The sequence below is a fragment of the Mustela nivalis genome (genome assembly GCF_964662115.1).
Source record: "Mustela nivalis genome assembly, chromosome: 3".
Lineage (NCBI taxonomy): Eukaryota > Metazoa > Chordata > Mammalia > Carnivora > Mustelidae > Mustela > Mustela nivalis.
The window spans coordinates 3,970,428-3,991,121 of NC_139022.1; the positions used below are offsets into that span (position 1 = coordinate 3,970,428).

At 44.4% G+C, this 20,694-nt stretch overlaps 1 protein-coding gene across 7 annotated transcripts; it reads right to left on the bottom strand.

Annotated features, from left to right (window-relative positions):
* Positions 1-11,523: 11,523 nt before the first annotated feature.
* On the bottom strand, positions 11,524-19,275 carry LOC309861238 (Golgi-associated RAB2 interactor protein 4-like). Of its 7 annotated transcripts, none has more exons than XM_082724018.1 (6): positions 19,088-19,275; positions 17,654-17,830; positions 15,923-16,125; positions 15,248-15,509; positions 13,808-14,394; positions 11,524-12,597 (listed from the first exon to the last, which is right to left on the bottom strand). In XM_082724018.1, the coding sequence occupies exons 2-6, from the start codon at positions 17,807-17,809 to the stop codon at positions 12,540-12,542; spliced, it is 1,266 nt and encodes a 421-aa protein (XP_082580144.1). In that variant the 5' UTR covers positions 17,810-17,830; positions 19,088-19,275; the 3' UTR covers positions 11,524-12,539. The 7 variants fall into 7 exon arrangements, with proteins under 7 accessions (XP_082580144.1, XP_082580150.1, XP_082580146.1 ...); XM_082724024.1 differs by having other exon boundaries at positions 14,295-14,394; positions 19,099-19,227; XM_082724020.1 differs by having other exon boundaries at positions 19,099-19,227.
* Positions 19,276-20,694: the final 1,419 nt, after the last annotated feature.

Consider the following 20,694-nt stretch of genomic DNA (forward strand, 5'->3'; position numbering starts at 1 on the left):
ATACGTAAATAGAAAAAAAATAGATAAATAGAGAAAAGCAGTGGAGAAAGACTACAGATGTATGGAACACTAACAAAGAAAATGTACAAATAGAATCACTGGAATTCCAGAAGGAGAATAGAAAGGGGCAGAAATTTACTTAAAAATATGTGTTATTTTGTATTTTGTTTTACTTAAAAATATGTGTTAGTGGGGCACCTGGGTGGCTCAGTGGGTTAAAGCCTCTGCCTTCAGCTCAGGTCGTGATCCCAGGGTCCTGGGATTGAGCCCCAAATGGGGCTCTCTGCTCAGGAGGGAGACTGCTCCCCCCCCCGTCTGCTTCTCTGCCTACCTGTGATCTCTGTCAAATAAACAAATAAAATCTTTTTAAAAATATGTATTATTTCTGAGAGCTTATCAAACTTGTGAAGACAATTGGACACCCAGGTTCACAAAACTAATATATCATCCTATTATCGCAATTCAAAACAACCTTCTCTAAGACATAAAATGATGAAACAGTCAATTATCCATGAAAAAAAAATCCTAAAAGCAGCCAGAGAAAAATATACTGAAACTCCTGAGGCTATCAGTGGATTTCTTGGCAGAAACCCTAATGTCAAGGGGGAATTGAATGGCATATTCAAAATGTTGAAAGAAATCAACTTCCAGACAAAACTGCTCTGTCTAACAATGTTATCCTTTAGATACAAAAGGCAAATAAATAATTTCATGGACAAAAGTTGAGGCAAGTTCACCACTAGGTGTGCCTTGCAAGAAATGCTGAGGGATTTCTTCAGGATGAAATTAAAGAACAATATTCAGTGACATGAAAACATATCAAAGTATAGAACACATAGGTGAAGGTAAGTATATGGTTACATTTAAAAACCAGTAATACTGTAATAGGATTTTGGGTTATTAAATTAAATTGAAGGAAAAAGCATTATTTTTTTTTCAATTCTTGTTTTAAATTCAATTAGTCAACATACAATGTTGTATTAGTTTCAGGTGTACCATAAAGTGATTCAACACTTCATGCAACACCCAGTACTCACCACAAGTCAACTCCTTAAGTACCATTATCTACTTAGCCCATCAACCACCCCTTCTCTCTGGTAACCATCAGTTTCTTCTTTACAATTAAGAGTCTGGTTTCTGATTTGTCTCAATAGTTTTTCCCTTGGCTCATTTTGTTTCCTAAATTCCACATATGAGTGAAATTTCAATGGAAATAGTGTGAGTGAAAAACAGTATTTTATTTAAAGTACTAAATTTTTAAAAATATATATGGAATACTTGATCTAGCAAAACTTACCCCAAAAAGATGCAAATACAGAGATTATTCTGTCATATAAATGCTAAAATAATTCATCACACCTGAAAAACAAGAAATTTTAAAAGATGTTCTCCAAAGGGGAACCTTCTTTCACAGCTGGAGGGAATGCATCCTGGTGCAGCCACTGTAGAAGAAGTATGAAGTTTCATCAAAAATTTATAAGTAGAACTACCCTGTGATACCGGAAATACACTATTAGGTATTTGAACAAAGAATACAAAAAATGATGTATATGACAGCATTATCTACAATAGCCAAGGAGCCCATCAACTGATGAATGGATAAATGAATGGAATATTACTCAGGCATTAAAAAAGAATGAAAGGGGAGACAAGATGGTGGGGAAGTAGGAGGAGGCTCCCTTTCAACCTGCACCCTAAAGTGAACTGATTACCTTCCAGAAAACTACTATCACTCATGAAATCAGTCTGAAATCAGAATTATACATGTCTGGATCTCTACCGGAGCAGAAGAAGACAATGGGCAGGTAAAGTGGAGTGGGAAGGGCGAACTGATATCGGAAGATAAACAAAAGGGGGAGGGAGTACCAGAGGTGACTGGTTGGAAAGTAATACCCCAATACGAGCGAGAGTGCCCTGTGTCTGGGGACTAGCATTAACTTGGAGACTGGTTGAAAACACTCCGAAAGAGCAAAGGATCGTGGGGGAAATTGTGGGAATCGGTGCGGCTAAGTAAAGGGGCTTAAGTCCCCGGTCACAGTATGGCCTCCCCTGGTGCTGAGGCAGAGAGAGTGCAGTGGAGAAACAAGCTCTTGGTCCCTAAGCCAGCAGTGCGCCCGAGAAGGCCTGGGTTTGAGCTCCTGTGAGGAGATGGGAGCCACGCCGATCGGAGAACGCCCGAGCCCTGCTACAAAGCCTGAGATATGCCTGCACATCCCTCATACTCCCCTGTGAGAGTTACAAAGGCCTGACCTGTGCTCTTTGACCCACGCCATTGTTTCAGAGCCTAAGACATGCGCCCCAATCTCTCCCCTGATAGAGGTGTGCAAAAGCCCGGCCTGGTGCTTTCGGACATGCGCCTCATTCTCAATGCCTGAGACGCATGGGCACTACCCATAGCCACCCCTGAAATATGTGTGCTCAAGTCTGACACTCTTAGACCCAGAAAGACCAGGCACTCCCAGCCCGGGCCAGCGGGAAAATCTCTGTGTGTGATTGCTGCTTGGAACCTCTATGGCGATCAGGAGTTTCCAGAAGCTGCCACTGCCTCGGCTTTGGGTACAAGCAAAAGATCCTGCATCCCCAGGGACCAAGACTTGGAACCTGCTCTGCCAGGAGCCAAGGGGGAACTTATTTAGGCTCTGCACCCAGATTGAGGCTTCTCTCTGAGAGGGAGATCAGGGTGTGGTTTGTTTTCCTCTAAAACTACAAAAACCATCAAAAGCACTAAAAGTGAGAAAAAAAAGTGAACAAACGTAAAAACCACCAGAGAACAAAAGCCTGAAAAAAAACCAGTTTCCTTAGAACCCACTCCCTTGAGGGGGGCAGGAGGACTTAACTCAGGAAACAGCATTGATTGACAACCCACGTGACAGGCCCCTCCCCGAGAAAAGAAACCAAGAAAGAAAAAAAAAAGAGAAAAAAAAAAAAAAGGACTGCAAGAGAACAACCACTACTTCACAGGAAAACTTTTATTTTTCACTCGTTCACACTATTTTGGTTCATTTTTTTTTTTTTTTTTACAAATAGGTAATTTTTTGAACCTATTTACCATCACAGCGAACTGTACAGTACATCAAATTCCATAATCCCCATCTAACCTGAACTTTTTGATACATACACCTGTGTTTCTCTTTTGCATTTCTATTTTTTGAATTCCTTTTTTTAAATTTTAGTTTAGTTTATTCTAGTTTACTCCATTTTATTTTTATCTTCTAATATTCATATAGAGTTAAAATTCAAGGCAATCCCCTTTTCCAAATCAATAATACCTCTATAGCTAAACCAATTTTTAATCCCCTTTATCTTAGGAAAGTTGAGTCCTTCAACAAAGATATCAAGATACACCAAGGAAGAATCAAAACAACCTTCCTCGCACCCACTGAGAATTTATAACCACTCTCCCATCTTCTTCTTCCATCAGTGTTTCTGTGTTTTTCTGTTTGTCCTGATAGCATATAAATCTTACACTTGGGGTTCTTTTTGACAAGGTTCTTCCTTTATTTGCATATATATTTTTTTCTCTTGTCATATACTTGTATCAGTCTTTTTGTTTGTCTGTTTTTCTTTGTCAACTACATAAGTCTTACCTTGGAGCCCATCTGGGCTGAAACTTCTCTTTCATCTTCCCTTTCTTTCTTGTCTCTCTCTCTCTCTTTTCTTTCTTTCTTTTTCTTTTTCTTTTCTTATGTCTATCAATTGGGTGGGGAATCCTGATTGCTCAGAAGTGCTCCAGGATGCACCTTGACTGCACCACAGTTGATACATCCAGCTACATCTGTTCAGTCATCTCCCACCAAAATGACTAGGAGGAGGAATGCCCAACAGAAGAAAATTACAGAGGATGGACCTTCTGCAACAGAGCTAATGGCTATCAGCATAGACAATTATGCTAACAATTATCCAGGCAATAGCTAGGTTGGAGAAAGCCATGGATGACAAAACAGAATTGATTAGGGCCAAACTGAAAGCGACCAGACAGGATGTTCACAATGTTAGGGCAAAGGAAACAAAAGCGAAGATGAACTTTTGGGACTTCATCAAAATCAAAAGCTTCTGCACAGCAAAGGAAAGAGTCAAGAAAACAAAGAGGCAACCCACGGAATGGGAGAAGATATTTGCAAATGACAGTACAGAGAAAAGGTTGATATCCAGGATCTATAATGAACTCCTCAAACTCAACACACACGAAACAGGCAAACATATCAAAAAATGGGCAGAAGTTATGAACAGACACTTCTCCAATCAAGACATACAAATGGCTATCAGACACATGAAAAAATGTTCATCATCATTAGCCCTCATGGAGATTCAAATTAAAACCACATTGAGATATCACCTTACACCAGTTAGAATGGCCAAAATTAACAAAACAGGAAACAACATGTGTTGGAGAAGATGTGGAGAAAGGGGAACCCTCTTCCACTGGTGGTGGGAATGCAAGTTGGTGCAGCCTCTTTGGAGAACAGTGAAGAGATTCCTCAAGAAATTAAAAATAGAACTTCCCTATGACCCTGCCATTGCACTCCTGGGTATTTACACCAAGGATACAGATACTGTGAAAAGAAGGGCCATCTGTACCCTAATGTTTATAGCAGCAATGGCCACAGTTGCCAAACTATGGAAAGAACCAAGATGCCCTTCAATGGACGAATGGATAAGGAAGATGTGGTCCATATACACGATGGAGAATTATGCCTCCATCAGAAAGGACGAATACCCAACTTTTGTATCAACATGGACCGGACTGGAAGAGATTATGCTGAGTGAAATAAGTCAAGCAGAGAGAGTCAATTATCATATGGTCTTAATTATTTGTGGAGCATAACAAATAGCATGGAGGACAGGGGGTGTTAGAGAGGAGAAGAGTGTTGGGGTAAATTGGAAGGGGAGGTGAATCACAAGAGACTATGGACTCTGAAAAACAATCTGAGGGGTTTGAAGTGGCGGGGGCGTGGGAGGTTGGGGTACCAGGTGGTGGGTATTATAGAGGGCATGGATTGCATGAAGCACTGGGTGTGGTGAAAAAATAATGAATACTGTTATGCTGAAAATAAATAAATTAATAAAAAAAAGAATGAAATCCTTCCATTTGCAGGGACATGGATGGAACTAGAGAATATTAGGAAAAGCAAAATAAGTTAGCCAGAGAAAGACAAATGCTATGATTTCACTCATATATCGAATATAGGAAACAAAACAAATGAGCAAAGGGGGAAAAAGAGAGAGAGAGAGGCAACCTAAGAAATAGACTCTAAAATATAGAGAACAAACTGAGAGTTAGTGGAAGGCTGGCGGGTGGGGAGATGGGTTAAATAGGTTATGGGGGGCACTCTGTTTTCTGCCTTCAGCTCAGATCATGATCCCAGGGTTCTGGGATCAAGCCCTACATCAGACTTCCTACTCAGTGGTGAGTCTGCTGCTCCCTCTCTCCCTGCCCCTGCTTGCACTCTCTCTCACACTCTGTTTCTCTAAAATAAATAAAATATTTAAAAAAAAATAGGTGATAGGGTTTAAGGAATGCACTTTTTGTGATGAGCATAGGGTTCTGCATGGAAGTATTGTATCACTGTATTGTACACCAGAAACTAATTTTACACTCTGTTAACTAACTGGAATTTAAATAAAAACCTGAGGAAAAAATAGGCTTATTTTATTAAATGTTTTATGTGCACTTGAGGTGAATGTACATTTTGTTGCCCTTGAATGGAATATTTAATAAATGTCAATGAGGTCAATTTGAGAAAACCAAATAAATGTTCTCTGATTATGAGGAAACTAGCAGATAGAGAGATCAGGATCTAAAAAAGGAAAATATGAAAAACAAGAAAAGTAGAGATAGCAATATTTTAATATTTACATATCTTCAGAAAATAAAGGAATGCTTAACAGAAAATGAGTAACATAGTAGTGATGTGGCTTTTCTAATTTAAGTGAAAGGGAAATATATATCAAGTATAGTGCAAAATCTAGAAGATGGGGAAATGGATGTAAATTTCTGCATGGTTTTTAGCTGTAACTGAAGTAACGTAGTGCCACTTGAAATTAGACTAATTAGTATAATTATAAATATGTTTAATTAGTCTAATTAGAAATATGTTTACTATAAACATTTTATTTAAGAATCTATCAGGCAGGGCGCCTGGGTAGCTCAGTGGGTTAAGCCACTGCCTTCGGCTCAGGTCATGATCTCAGGGTCTTGGGATCAAGTCCCGCATCGGGCTCTCTGCTCAGTGGGGAGCCTGCTTCCCTCTCCCTCTCTGCCTGCCTCTCTGTCTACTTGTGATCTCTGCCAAATAAATAAATAAAATCTTAAAAAAAAAGAATCTATCAGGCAATAAATGTAATTACACAAAAATATTTAATGAAAAATGAGGCCAAAAAAATAGATAAAAAAGGAAACACAAAACACAAAACACATAGGTCAAATAGAATATATAATATTATATAATATATAATATAATATAATATAATATATTAATTTTTATATTGATTTTTATATAATTTTAATTTTTAATATAAAATTTTAATATAATATATTAATTTTTAAATATACTATATTATATTATATAAATAGAAAATATAATATAATATTATATAATATTATATATTCTATTTGACCTATGTGTTTTGAGGAAACATGCTAGTTTCCTCATATATATATATATTATATTATATTATATATATAATATATATATAATATATATATATATGAGGAAACTATAACATAATATATATTATATATAATATAATATAATATAACTATAATATAATATATATTAATATATTATATATATATGAGGAAACTAGCATGTTTTACCAAATAAACTCATATATATATATATAGATATATAGATATATATATTACATTTAATCGCAAATATATCACTTATAAACTAAACAGAACTGGCCCAAGTGACTGAACTAAAAGACCCCTGGGTGGCTCAGTCAGTTATGTGCCCACCTCTTGATTTTAGCTCAGGTCATGATCTCAGGGATCTGGGACTGAGATGATCTCAGTGTGGAGCCTGCTTACGATTCTGTCCCTTCCTCCCTGCTCCCTCTCCCTCAAAAAAAAAAAAAAAATGTTAAATTAGATAAAAATAAACATAAACATGATCTGGAGTTCCTGGGTGGCTCAGTTGTTTAAGCATGACTCTTGGTTTCGACTCAGGTCACAATTTCATGGGTCATGTCATGGAGCCCTGCTCTCAGCTCTGTGCTCAGTGGGGAGTCTGCTTAAGATTCTCACTCCCCCCCGCCCCCTTCCCCTACTTGCTTGCTCACTCTCAAATAGATAGGCAAATCTTAAGGGAAAAAATGTTTAAAAAATAAAATAAATAAAATCAACAAATAAACATGACCCAACTATATTCTGTATTTAAGAAACTCACTGTGGAGAAACAAACTTACTAAAAAGAAAAGGATGGGAAAATATACCATGCTAATACTAATACCCAAACAGCTGGTCTGGCTCTATTCAAATCGGGAAAATCAGATTTCAGAGAGTAGAATATCATCAGAAATAAAGAGCGCCATTTTAAATCATCAAAGGAACAATTTATCCCAAAAAAGAGAGCAATCCTAAATGTTTATGCATCAAATAGACAACCTTCAAAATACATGGAGGTAAAACAAAATGAAACATAAAAACAAAACAAAACTGATGGAACTGGAAGGCAAAACAGACATATCTATGATTATTACCAAATACTCCAATCTCTATCAATTGGTAAGAGTACAAAGATGAAATTTTAGCATAAAATTCTGATACTTAGTAAACATTGCACAAAGCAATGGCAGAATACATATTTCTCATAGATTACTTACAAATACATGTTTTACCATAAAATGAAGTGAAATATAAACTAAATAAAAGGCATTGATCCAGTTTTGATCTTATTTACCATGACCCTACTGAAAATACCGTGAGATGATTAAGAAAATTTGACTAGTTACCAAAATATTAAGGAATCACTGTTAACTTTATTGGCAATAAAACTGTCACAGTGGTTTTATAAATTTTATTTATTTTGTAGATACACAATGAAATGCTTAAGGAAAATATATTGAAGTACTTAACAAATATTTGCTTATTTTATTATTATTATTATATTATTTTAATCTTCTGGTTTCTCTTAGCCTGTACTCAAAATAAGCCTGAAACCCAGAACTTCACATTGACAACTGACAGACAGAAGTCTAAGAGAAGCTATGCACTTCTGTATGGAGAAGTAAAATACAGTACTTTTCAGGTTAGAGTGAGTGGTGGACATTCTTTCTCTCTTTTTTCTGTTCTGTCCCAGAGCCTAGGCGATCCTGTAGCACCAGTGCCAACAGTGCACATAAAATGGGATCCAAGCAAAACACTTCTCTTTGACTACAGGCTCTCTGATCCCAATCATATGGGAAGCAAGCATCCTGTTGGTCTTTCATTCAGGGAGACAGACATAGTTGTGGGAAGTGCCCATAAGAGCAAGGTAACTAAGTCCCAATGACTAGTAAGAAGACAAGGAAAAGGCCCCCTTGGAACATAAAAATGTTGCAGACATAGCTGAGATACACAAGCAATCCCATGAATTTGTATATCAACTAAGCTCCTATACAGGCTGCAGATGCCTGAATCTAAAAGTAAAGAGCATATCCAAATCTTTGAGGACAAAAGTGTGCATTAAACTGCCACAGACACTCCAAATCATCCACACTAATGCCTGTGTGGGATAGATAATAATCACACCAGAAATATTTTTAAATCGCATTGATGTGCAAAGGAAAACCAACAGGGGGCAGGTAGGACCTATGGCTGAACCAATCCAGGTCATATAAAAACCCAAAAATCAGCTTTATCCATAGGATGTATTCAAGATCTGGAGTCCCATATTACTCCGTTAACCAGAATATAATGCCACAGTGTCTGACAAATAAAAGGAAATGGAAAATCTTAACATCTCAAAAAAAAAAAAAAAGATAGTTAATATAGGTCATTAAAATATAATTTAAAAACATATATATAATTTTAAAACCTCATGGAAAATGAAGAGGTTCATCTCAACAAAGTGGTACATCTACCAGTAATATTAATAAATTATGCATCCTTCTCTAATTGTCCTCAGGCAGTAAGAAGCCAAGGCTATTGTGGACATGGGGAGTCTTGTTCCCAATTAAATTAAGGTCATTAGTAGGGAAAGTAAGAATGGACAATGAGTGGTGAACTAGTAGTCTTTGCCTCAATCCCTCATATTTCCCAGTCCTGTGGTCCTAAATTAAAGTTATCTGTATCTTTACAAAGATGAAGGTAGGAAGACAGACAACAGATTCTTTACCATAAAATATATCATATATGCAATAAAGTGTATATATATGTGTGTGTGTGTGTATATATATATATCATACATGTATAGATTAAAGCAAAAATCAGTATTTCACTTGAAGGATAATACTATCAGTTCCAAAGATATTATTTTATACATCATAACAAAGAAAAAATGTTGCCAACTAATACAATGATTTGTTACTGATTTGTATTCCATACTCATTAAAAGTTATCCTTCAGTCTAATTTTTGACACATATTACTTTTGTAACTACATGAAAACCAAAGCTGATAAATCATTTATTTCTAAGGCAATGATAACAAATGTCACCTAGAGATCATCCTTTCAGAAATGTTAAAATATGAAAATTAAGTATTTGTCTATCCAAAACCTTATTTACGAGACCGGACAATTTCCATCATTGTTAGGTCTCTCATGTATATTTCTCAGGATGCCTCTTTTGCACCACAGAGATAACTTTCTCAAGAGAAACAACCAAATATGCAGTCATATCTCATTTTCTCTCATTTTCAAGCCATTCTGTAAATGAAATTCTCATTTTTGACTTGTTTTTTTTTTTTTTATTCCACAGTGCCATTTATCCCTGCCAATGTGCATAGCTGCCCATATGGTGCAGTAACCCCCTGTACATATATACCCTAACTTATCAATCTTTCATTTGATGAACATGGGATCTATTTCCTGTGCTTTGTTCCAGAATTCTCAGTTTTCTTCTGCAACACAAGTAGGAGTTTCCTCAAGGTATTGACCTGGATGTGAAATTGCTCACTCCAGATGGTCGTTTTTCTTCTTCTTACTGAAAGATGTAGCTGTTCTCTTCCTCCCCGGCCCATGAATATCCTGAGTGGACACAAGTCCCATCCCTCCTTAATCTAATGGATGTAACATCTCTGATAGTTGACCTTCAGAGGGAAGGGAAAGAGGATGGAGAAATGGAGTGCCTCTGAGCCAACAGAATGTGACTTTGAGGACAGCCCAAGGAACCAAAGGCAGACAGGGCTTAAGGCAAGAGGCACCACTCCCATTGGCTCCGTTGAGCAAAGGTGTGAGCAGAGCTGAGAAGGAAGCTAGGGTCTCAGGCTACAGCTTACCTGATGTCACAAAATTTTCTGAGGTCATTTCCATGGAACATGTAAATGAAAGAAACAATAGTGTTTTATTGTGAAAAGGCAAGTCTTATTTATTCAACGCAAAAAGGAAGCTCTCCGGAGGTAGCTTGCTCCCCATGCCCAGTCTTTTGTAATGGGTCTTCCACAGCTATAGATGGCCTCCTTGGCCACAGATGCTAAGGTACTGGTGATTTCCTCAGCACACTCTGCTGACTGCATGACAACTCCTCTTATTCAATGCAAAAAGGAAGCTCTCCAGAAGTAGCTTGCTACCCATGACCAGTCTCTTGTAATGATCTTTTATGGCTATAGATGTCCTCCCTGGTCACAAATGCTAGGGTACCAGTGATGTCCTCAGCACACTCTGCTGACAGCATGAGAGCCTCCTCCACTACCGACCTCCACTCTGCTCCTACCTGACCTACTGTGGGCTTTATCATTTATTAGAAAGAGCCTGTTTCACTGAAACTTCAACTTTCAGACACTTGTAATGCAGTCTGTGCATTATAGAGAGCTTGAAGGTCTGAACAGAAAACCATATGGAGAGCTCAATTTCAGGATCCTGGAAATGAGTAAGGATGGTACACCATGAAGGTATCCCACAGACAATGAGGAAAGAAAGAGATTCTTAATTTTGAACCGCACTTAATTCACTCATGGATTCTGGTTCAAAAGCCTACTGATCATATCACTTGTTGCCAAAAACGAAAAACAAAACAAACAAAAAAACCACACGAACAAAAACAAAACCAAAAGGCCCCCAAACCAGTACAAACTTCTAAGTGTGGTATTTGACTGGTGTGGCAATATGGACCCACCCATTTCACAATCTTACCATCTCCTTCCCGGCCATGCTGCATTGCAGCCAAACTCGACTAGAGACTGTCTCTGGGATGTTCCCTCTTTTCCTGTAAGCTGTGGTACTGGAAAAGTATCGCTCATATTCTGCCCCAAGCTGCAGTCTTTCTACCTTTAACACAGCTCATCTCCCTGTAAAGACTGCACACTCCCTATGGCTTTGATTCACCAGGCTGCACACCCCACTCACCCTACCCTGTCCAGAGCAAAGAAACGGACACATAGTAGGCACAAAGTCAATGTTTACTTAAAAAATAATGAATCAGGGGTTCATCTGGTATCTGGATGGTTCTGTTGGTTGAGAATCCAACTCTTAGTTTTAGCTCAGGTCCTACTCTCAGGGTCATGAGATCAGAGAACCGTCAGGCTCCATGCTCAGTGGGGAATCTGCTTAGGGTTCTCTCTCTCCCTGTCTCTCTGCCCTTCCCTGATTGCTCTCTCTAAAACAAATACATAAATCTTAAAAGAAAATGATGAATGATCAGATACTGTCCTATCAAACTAGAACACCTTGAAATACAAAGGCTAAGTCACTTAATTATGTATTTTCTCATCCTTCTTTATGCCCCCCACGTGTATGAACAGCACTACCATCTCCGTGCCCAGGAGAAAATGTGTCATTTCATATTCTTGATTATCCCTCACTCATCTAATCCTTCCCATGTTCTCTGGGGTCTATGCTCATGTCCCCTCTATGTGCCTATTGTTCAGGGCTTTTATCATCTGTCTCTCCCCTATGTGGCCAGAGTCCCAATGGGTTTCTCTGATTCCAGCTTTCCCATACATACTCAGGCAGTGGCCATTCTAAGCACAGGTGTGGACAAGTCCCTCCTTCATGCCCTACGTCTCTGTAGGTCGTGTCCCATGACTACCTGAGCAGATCCTGCCCCCTTCATCTCCTGTCCAATGACCCTTAGCTGTGAGCATCCTGAACTCCCCCAGCAGTCTCCACACTGTGAGACTGCATCTGGGCATGTACCCCCACTCTGCCCCACTGTTTATATATACCAGGTATTATCACAGGGCATGTACTAGGCATTTAATTGTTTCAAGAAAGGAATAAATTGACCCACTTTGAGAGAATTATGTTTCCCTATTTTGAAGTGGGTGGGTGAACGGTGTTGACATCTGAAATCCATACTAGTTGATATCCTTGAGTTCCATGAATGGCTCACGTGTGTTGCCTCGGAGACCAGACGAAGCTGCACAAGATGGGCTGGGACAAGGAAACCAACCCTGGATTATGGCACCCTACCTGATCTTGTCCTAGACAAGCTCCTCCTCAGTGTTTGAGATAACCTGCAAAACAAGACAGAACAAACTAGTCATAACAAGTACCATGTAGTGACAACATTTAGTTACATAAGTGACATTTTCCAATAAAAAGAGCTGGGACTTCCTGGGGAAGCAGTTGATTACAGAGCTGGGATGGGGAAAATATGACTTTTGAACATCTGGATATTCCAGAAATGCTACAAGAAAAGATGGGGCTTGTTGAAGGAACTCGGGAAACAACATAAAGGAGTCTGCACTGATCTTAGAATAACCACAGCACAAAAAGAAAAGTTGATTATAACCCAGAGAATAAATATCCATGTCATAAATAAATAATGGAATAAACACATAAATGAGGGAGAAAGCATACCGCTTCCTAACAGTGGATTCTAATTAATACAGACAGAGTGAATCAGGGAAACAAATTCATTAGGGAAATACCACAAGCATAATGGGTACAGACAAAATCTACTTATGAACGTTAAAAATGGGTGGGGGGGCAAACAACTAGGGGAAACTAGGTTTTTGCAAAGAAATAACCAGTAAATGCAGTGTGGGATCCTGGAAACAAAATGCCACTGCAATCCAAGTGTTTATCTGAGTCACTATTATGTATCTGACAATTTACTATGAGAGGGGGCTGGAGACGAAATCTATGGAAACTGTACAATTGTTTGCCAATTTTTCGACAAGTCTCAATTTTTTTTTTTTTTTTAAGAGTACGCCTTTCTGTCTTTGAAATGAGTGATCAGAATCACCCCCAAGTGCTGAGGAAAAACACAGGTCAGCTGCAAGACACTGTACAGTAACCTCTGAGTGTATCTTTGTCCAAATCACTCCTGGCCTCAGAGCCCCCAGCTCCTTCCTCTGCACCAAGCTCAATAGCAGTACTGCTTCTGGTTGTGAGGATCAGGTGTATGCACACAGGATGGCCTCGACCAGGTAAGAAGCATGTCTTTCAGCTTCTTTCCTGAGGGGCCAAGCATGTCCCTGTCCTCAGAGCCCAACCCTATCATGTTCATACCACCCCTTTCTGTCTGCCCTGCTCATTGCCTGTGTCACCCAGGGTTCAGCAGGTGCAACGGTCTGCAGTAAGTGAAAAGGGTGAGTGAAACAGTGTGCAACCCCTTCTACTGGAGGGCACGGTCCTCAGGGTGGGGGGTGAAGATAGTGCTCCCCTCCTCTGAAAACGGAAACACTCTAAGCAGGAGGTAAGGGAAGTCAGTCCACCCACCTGGACCCTTTCTGGGTGAGGCTGAGGCTTATGTACTCCTGCAGCAGGGAACCACACCCTCGTTCCTTGAGGCTGCCCTGATTATCCCTTTTGTCTCCCCATGGGGTTCCCTGTGACTTCGGGAATGATGTGTTTTCCCATATTCTGCTAAGAAGGTAAAGCCTTTCGGTGGGCATTCTCTCCTTGTCCTTACTCGTCCTCGGGGCTTTGGCCTGAACCGGCGAGAGTCTCTGATGTCCATCTGGTTTGCTTGTGCTGCCTTTATCGGGATTGGCCCAGATGGAGGGTCCTGCGTCCGAACCGTCCACAGTGTTGCCAACAGGCCTGCTGTCTGTGCCGCCAACTGTGGCCCCCTTCATGCTAGCCTGCAGAGTTCCTGCTGCCCCTGGGGCCACCCTGTGATCCATCCTTGGAGGGGCTGGGCTAAGGACAGACGGCGTGTTCCTGCGCAGACAGTACGAGGCCTGTGCTCGGTTTCCTTCCCCACCCGTGTAGGCCAGGGAGGCAGCCAGGGACACATCGCTGAGCACAGAAAGGCTGCTGCCGTTGACCTGATCTTGATCCCCTTGTCCGTGGAGCTCCATGGCCTGTGTTGAGAGAAGAAACAGGAAAGTGGAGAAGACAGTTAGGGGAGGAGGGATGGTCACCTAAGCTAAGCTACTGCAGGGCTGTAACTGGGAGAACCTGTGAGGTCCTCAAGTCCGGTGCACGCAGGAGGCAGGAGCACTGGGAGGCCATGAGGGCAGGGGGGCTGTGCCCACAGGGAGGCTGTGGCACAGGAAGGCGGTACAGGAAGGCCATGTAGGAAGGCCATTCAAGCAAGGAGGCCCTGCCATGGGGAGGCCTCCTAGCACCTCCATGATGGTCACTCGAGTTCTGTGCAGACACAGTTGTGCTGCCGGGAGGGTACTCCCGCATTCAGAGGGCACCCTCAGAGGGCCGTTTGACACACTGGTCTTAGAATTTCTGCACAACAGATTCTGGGGTGGGTGGAGGGGAGACTGCTGGCCAAGCTGTACTCAGTGTACACTCTCAGAGCACAAGCTGTGCACACCTGCTATGCTGCTCACGAACAGAGCTCCGTATGCGGCTCCAGCTAAGGAAGGACTGCCACATGCTTGCCAGTGTCCCGTGACACATGCGCCGGCCTGGATTGTGGTAGCAACTCGTCCAGGGTGGACTGGACAGAGAAGGTGCTGTTGGGGGCACTGCAGCATCAGCCATGACATCAGAGGAGCCGGCATGTGAGGGGCCACAGGTGTTCACAAGTACTGGGACCTTTCCAGTGAGGCAAGGTCTACGCATGGTGCCTAATGGGGCCTGAGCTCTTCTGAAGGCAGTGCTTTCTCACGGGGAGTCTCAGAGAGCTGCCTGGAAGGGCCCTCACTGCTCTTCTAAGTCATCCTGGCCCCACCACCCAGAGTCCACACAAAGGCTTACAGATGGGCTCCTCCTGTCCTCCGCCTCCAGCCCGGGTATGGAGACCATGTCACCCGCAGGCTGGGCCTGGGTCCCGCTGTACGCCTCCATGGGGGGCCTCAGTAGGCCCACCAGGTCCTCCCAGCAGGCAAACACATCTTCCTTCGAATTGGAAGGAGGACACAGCTGCAGGTAGAAAGAGCGGCCTGTGGCAAGCTTCAGCTGGAATTGCTTTTTGTCGTGATTATAGATGGATAACTTCACAAACTTCAAAGGAAGCAGCCTGTTGGGCAGCAAAGAGGTGGGGGATTAGGCTGAGACAAAGGGGAAGGAACAGGGAGGCAGTCTTCCGGTCCTGTCAGAATCTATTATTTCCTAAAGGATCTGCCAAATTCTGCTCACCCAGCTCAGCCCTCCTGCCAGAGCCACATTCCTGAGACATGCCGCTGTAATTTGTAGCTAGCCCTTCGCCTGCCAGGCCTCATAGGACACCAGGCCAGCTCCTGACCACCTACTAGGACCCCCCTACTCCCCACTCTGCCATGCAAGGGATGCTGCCATGTACCCCCAACTGTCCTCCTGGCCTTGAGCCAAATATTGCCTCCTCTGATTCTGATGTGGCTGCAGGTCAAGCAGTGGTGGGCGTACCCACTCTGCACACATCCCACACAGAGGGACTCAAACTCCTGTACTTGCCTGGTCAGTTCCAAGCTCTCTGATGCCTTGAAGTCCATTCTCTGGGTATCGGAGTCATCACTGGCACTGGCCACACAATGTGTGGCCGGCTGAGCCAGCAGCATGACATCGGGCCCTGGCAGGTGCTGGCCAGTGTAGGCCACGCCCATTGTCACCATGTTCACAGTGTTGTGCACGTCGATCACCTCTCCCCGTCTGTTGACCTAGCGGTGTTGGAAGAACATGGCTTGGCCGTGCATTCTCTCCTGTCTTCCTCCGCCCCATTCCTCAGAGAAGAGGCTACCTCAGTTCTCGGTGTGTGGCCGAAACTCAGCAGACCGGGCTCCAGCCGTGCACCATGCGGACAACCGGGCTCATGCCAAACAGACGTTGTATTAAGACCAAGAACAGCTTTCCAACTCAAAAATACCAAGGCAAGAAGCCTACAGCATAAAGGGATTAAAGGTGGGACAGTCAAGTGCAACGCGTGACCCGGGCCGGGAAACCCTGCTACTGAGAGCGCCATGGGGATGACTGAGAAAACACACGCACACACACACTACCAGTCAAAGGGCAGGACATCAGGCCGTGGTTGCCTAAGTAAACATCCAAGCTCTTAGGAAACTCAGGAAGAATTTAGAGCTAAGGAGAACAAATGTCATCACTTACTCAATGAGGGTTGAGCGAGCAGGACAGTCCATGTCTTGAGTCTGGGTGCATTCACTGGCTGGAATCCCGCCCTCATATTTTGGGTAGCCAGGGGCTCCATGGCCCAGACCGCCCAGTCACGGCACCCAAATCCTGGGGAAGGGACCCGGCATCGGGGTCCTCGAGGGTTTTCAGGGGACTCCAAGGAAGAGCCAAGGCTGAGCAAGAGTGATAGCTGAGCGGTCACGGAGCTCTGGGTCAGGTGGCACCTATATCCTTACACCCTCTTCCCTCCTCACCCCTACAGGTGTAGTTGCTCATGCTGCATGGCCGGGACATACCGGATGCCGCAGCCAACACCACCATCCTGAAAGCTATGTAGACCAGAAACTCCCTGAGCTGAAAGCCTGATGACCTGGAAAGTCACATCACTCCCTAGGGCTCAGTCTGCCTCTCAGGACAAGGGGTTCTTCGTGCTGCCAACATAAGTAGATTGTTGTGAGGCTCACAGGGGATGGACACCAGACTGAGCTGGACCCTTTAGAGAACCACATACACATGATTGCAGGACCTGGATCCTTGAGTTCCTACAGAACATCCTGAGGGAGGGAAAGCAATGGCAAACAGCCCAACCAGCAGGACCTCATGGCACAAGTTCACCTGTCAAACCCATGGCTGGACTGATCTCCAAGAGTTATTAAGTGTTTAGTAAGGACACACACAGGACAACACCTGCCTGACAATAAGGGCATCACGTATGGCAAAGGGTGACACTGGATAAAACAAGCTGGAAAAATCATGTAGTGAAAAAAACAAACAAACAAAAACAGTTACTTTCCTCTACCCACCTGCAAAGTCACTCAAGATATCATTACACACTCAGAACATAATAGGTCTACAGTATTGTCATGGGAAGAAAAGAAGGAAAGGGAGGAAGAGGGGGAGCATCCATGAATCAGAGAACAGGGAGAAGGGGGCACATACATGCATCGGGGAGAACAGGAAGGGGGAACCATGAATCAGGGAGAAGTGGGACCAGACCGTGAATCAGGGAGGAGTGGGGGACCGGACTGTGAATTGGGGAGGAGGGGGATGGCCCTTCACCTGTATGAAGTCACTCTCAAATGTGGGGACGTCTTTCAGGAGCGTATACTCTCCCTTGCCCAGCAGCTGGTGCAGCTTCCCTACAGAGCTGTGGAACATGGGCAGCACAGGACAGCTCTGGGTGCTGGGGTCTGCTGACTCCCTGTCGCTGTCCATGGTTCCCTTGCACTAAGAGACCTGCAGAGAGATCAGAGGTTTTCTTGCCCCTGTGACTTGGGCTGTTTCCCCAGCATTGGCACACATGTGCTGGCACAGAGTTAACACCCATATCCTGCCATGGTGTGACTTTGACACAGGATCCTCTGAGCTCATATATGTCCCCCACACCAGCTGGATGGGTGCCCATCTGGGACCTGGAGGAAGGCCTCCTGTCCTTGGCTGAGGGAGGCCAGCACCAGGACACTTGCACAGCTCAGGAACCACAGCATAGGCCGGCGTGCAGACCCTTACCCTCACTCCTCAGCCACTGCCTTGTGCAGTGAACAACCTCTACAACCTTGTGGACAGGCCTGGCCTCAGAGACCCCAAACTTTCATTTTCCCACTCTCCCTGGCCCAGGCCTCTGACCTTCACTGCGGATTCACTGCATCCAAGAAAAGTGGCCATCACTTCTATCTAAACAAAGACAGTCACCTGATCTGAGCTTTTCATTACTTCTCCCCCTCAGGAAGGCTTTCCATTTAGACAACTGTTCCCCCCATTCTGGGTCAGGATTAGGACCAACCCCACCCTGACCCTGAACTCAGCTGAGGTCCACTTAGACCACTGTCCCTTCCCTCCTGGGTCAGGGTCAGGATCAAGCCCACCTCGACCCCAGCTGAGTTCCTATTCTGGTAAGGCTCTCTCCTACAGCCTTCCTGCCCTCGCCTCCTTAGGGGATCTGCACTCTGAACCTGGGTCCTGATGAGGTTCTGCCCCAGCCCACCCCAGGGGTCTCCCCCTGAGGCTCTCCCACGAAGCACGGGTCGGGCTCACCTAACCCTGGTCTAGGTCATGGTCTTGGCGCGTCCACCCCACCGTCACATCCCGACCTGGTCTAGGTCACGGTCCTGGAGCGGCCACCCGACTGTCCCACCCCACCTCGTCCAGATCATGGTCTTGGCATGGCCACCGCACTATCAGTCCCCCGCCCAGGCACCCCTCCCTGCGCCCCGCAGTCCCGTGGGGCCAACGAGGACTGACCCCTGGCCTCCGAGTGGGCACGGGCGGGCCGCAGCAGACCCGACCTCTGGAATCCCAAGTGCACCGGCCGCTCCAGCGGCCAGGGCGCCCCCGCCCTGCCCCGAACACGCTCTCGGCCCGCGGTGCCCTGGAAGCCCTGTCTCCGCCCCACACAGGCCGCCCTTCAGCTCTGTCATTGTGAGCTGGAGCCGTCACACAGCACTGTGCCCTCATCCCCGCAGCCGCCCCTCCGCACAAACACCTGCCACCCACCAGGGACGCACCCAGCGCAGGGCGCGCAGATGCAGTCGCTGCCTGCGCAGGGAAGGGCAGCCCGCTGCGGGCCGGTGAGGAGTGCGCAGGAGCGGATGCCTGCGGGAAGGCCTCAAACTCCGCCCGGTTCAGGGTGGGACCCGAGGGCTGGAGCACCAGAGCCAGGGCCGCCAACTGTGCGTCTGCCCCTTTAAGAGCGGGCCAGCAGCTGCGCAAGCGCAGTCACCGCCTTGCAAGTGTGGTAGGTCAGAGCGCATGCGCAGAAGTAGAAGGCACAATAAATGTTTTTAGGGTTTGGTGCTGGAGGGAGCAGGAACCGGGAACTGAGCCTTCCTGGGTTTACAGAAAAGGCGGCACAAGGGTGTCCCCGCTTGTCCGGGTGCCCTGCTCCTTTGCATCTCCTGGCATTGTGCGTTAAAGCTGAAGCAGGTCCCTGATGTTATCCCTCCAGGACTGGGTCAAGTAGGGTCAAGGTCGTCTCAGGAATAGAACCAGAAAACTAGCTAAGGCACAGCATCTAAGCAGTGTTTTTGAACAACCAGACAGGGTAGAAACGTTCTGTGTTGGGATGACTTCGGGGTCTTTCTTGTGTCTCTGGAGATCAAAACCCCTTGTCTTGTACAAACTGAGCAGATGGACCGCGTGGAAAGCAGGCATTTGAAGAACTGCTGGAGGAGCTCATAGCCCTGGTTCATCTGAATCCACAAGCCCCAACAGCTGACCAGTTCCATGCATTCTTCAAGTGAGTCTCTGTGGCCGCAGCCCTCAGGAGAACCAGGAATAGAACATGCACTGACCTACTTTGAGGTGACTTTATTTCAGGGAACAGCAGAGTCGCATCTACCCACACACAGCCTGCTCTAGAGTACGGCCAACCCGTGGGGGAGTCCCCGCGCCAATCCTCCCTGCAGAACAAACAGGGACTCCTAGGGGACCATGCACAGTAAGTCCAAGGAGCATGGCTTCTCCTCTCCCCAAGGAATGCCAAGTACAAAGCTAGGACTAGCCCAGGCTCAGGCTACTTCTGTCAGAGAGGGCTCTTCAGACTCTGTGGGGCTGGGGCTGGCTATTGGTGAGGACTGAAGTTGTCCTCACTGCAGTCCCCTACCCTCTCTGGATCGTGCTCCCAGGCACACCAAGCAGGGGTGGACAGGATGATATCTTAGGAGCTGGTTCTTCCCTGATGTTCTCTATTCTTCATTCTCTATTTTATTTGTCTTGGTTCTAATATTTTATGATTCCCTTCTTTATGCTAGTGCATTAGTTTTTCCTATTTACTACCTGTTACATGTTTATATCCTTTAACATCTCCCTAACCCCACATCCCACCCATGTTCATCACCAATCTACTCTCTGTTTTATAAATTCAGCTTTTTTAGACTTCCACATATAAATGATGTCATGCAGGGTTTATCTTTCTGTCTCAGTTATTTCATTTAGCATAATGCCCTCAAGATACACCAGTGATGCTCCAAATGTCTTCTTTCCCATGTCCAGATATATTCCATCCCATGTAAACACCACATATCCTTTATCCATCCATCCATTCATCTATTCATTGACAAGCACTTAGGTTGTGTCCATATCCTAACTATTGTGAATAATGC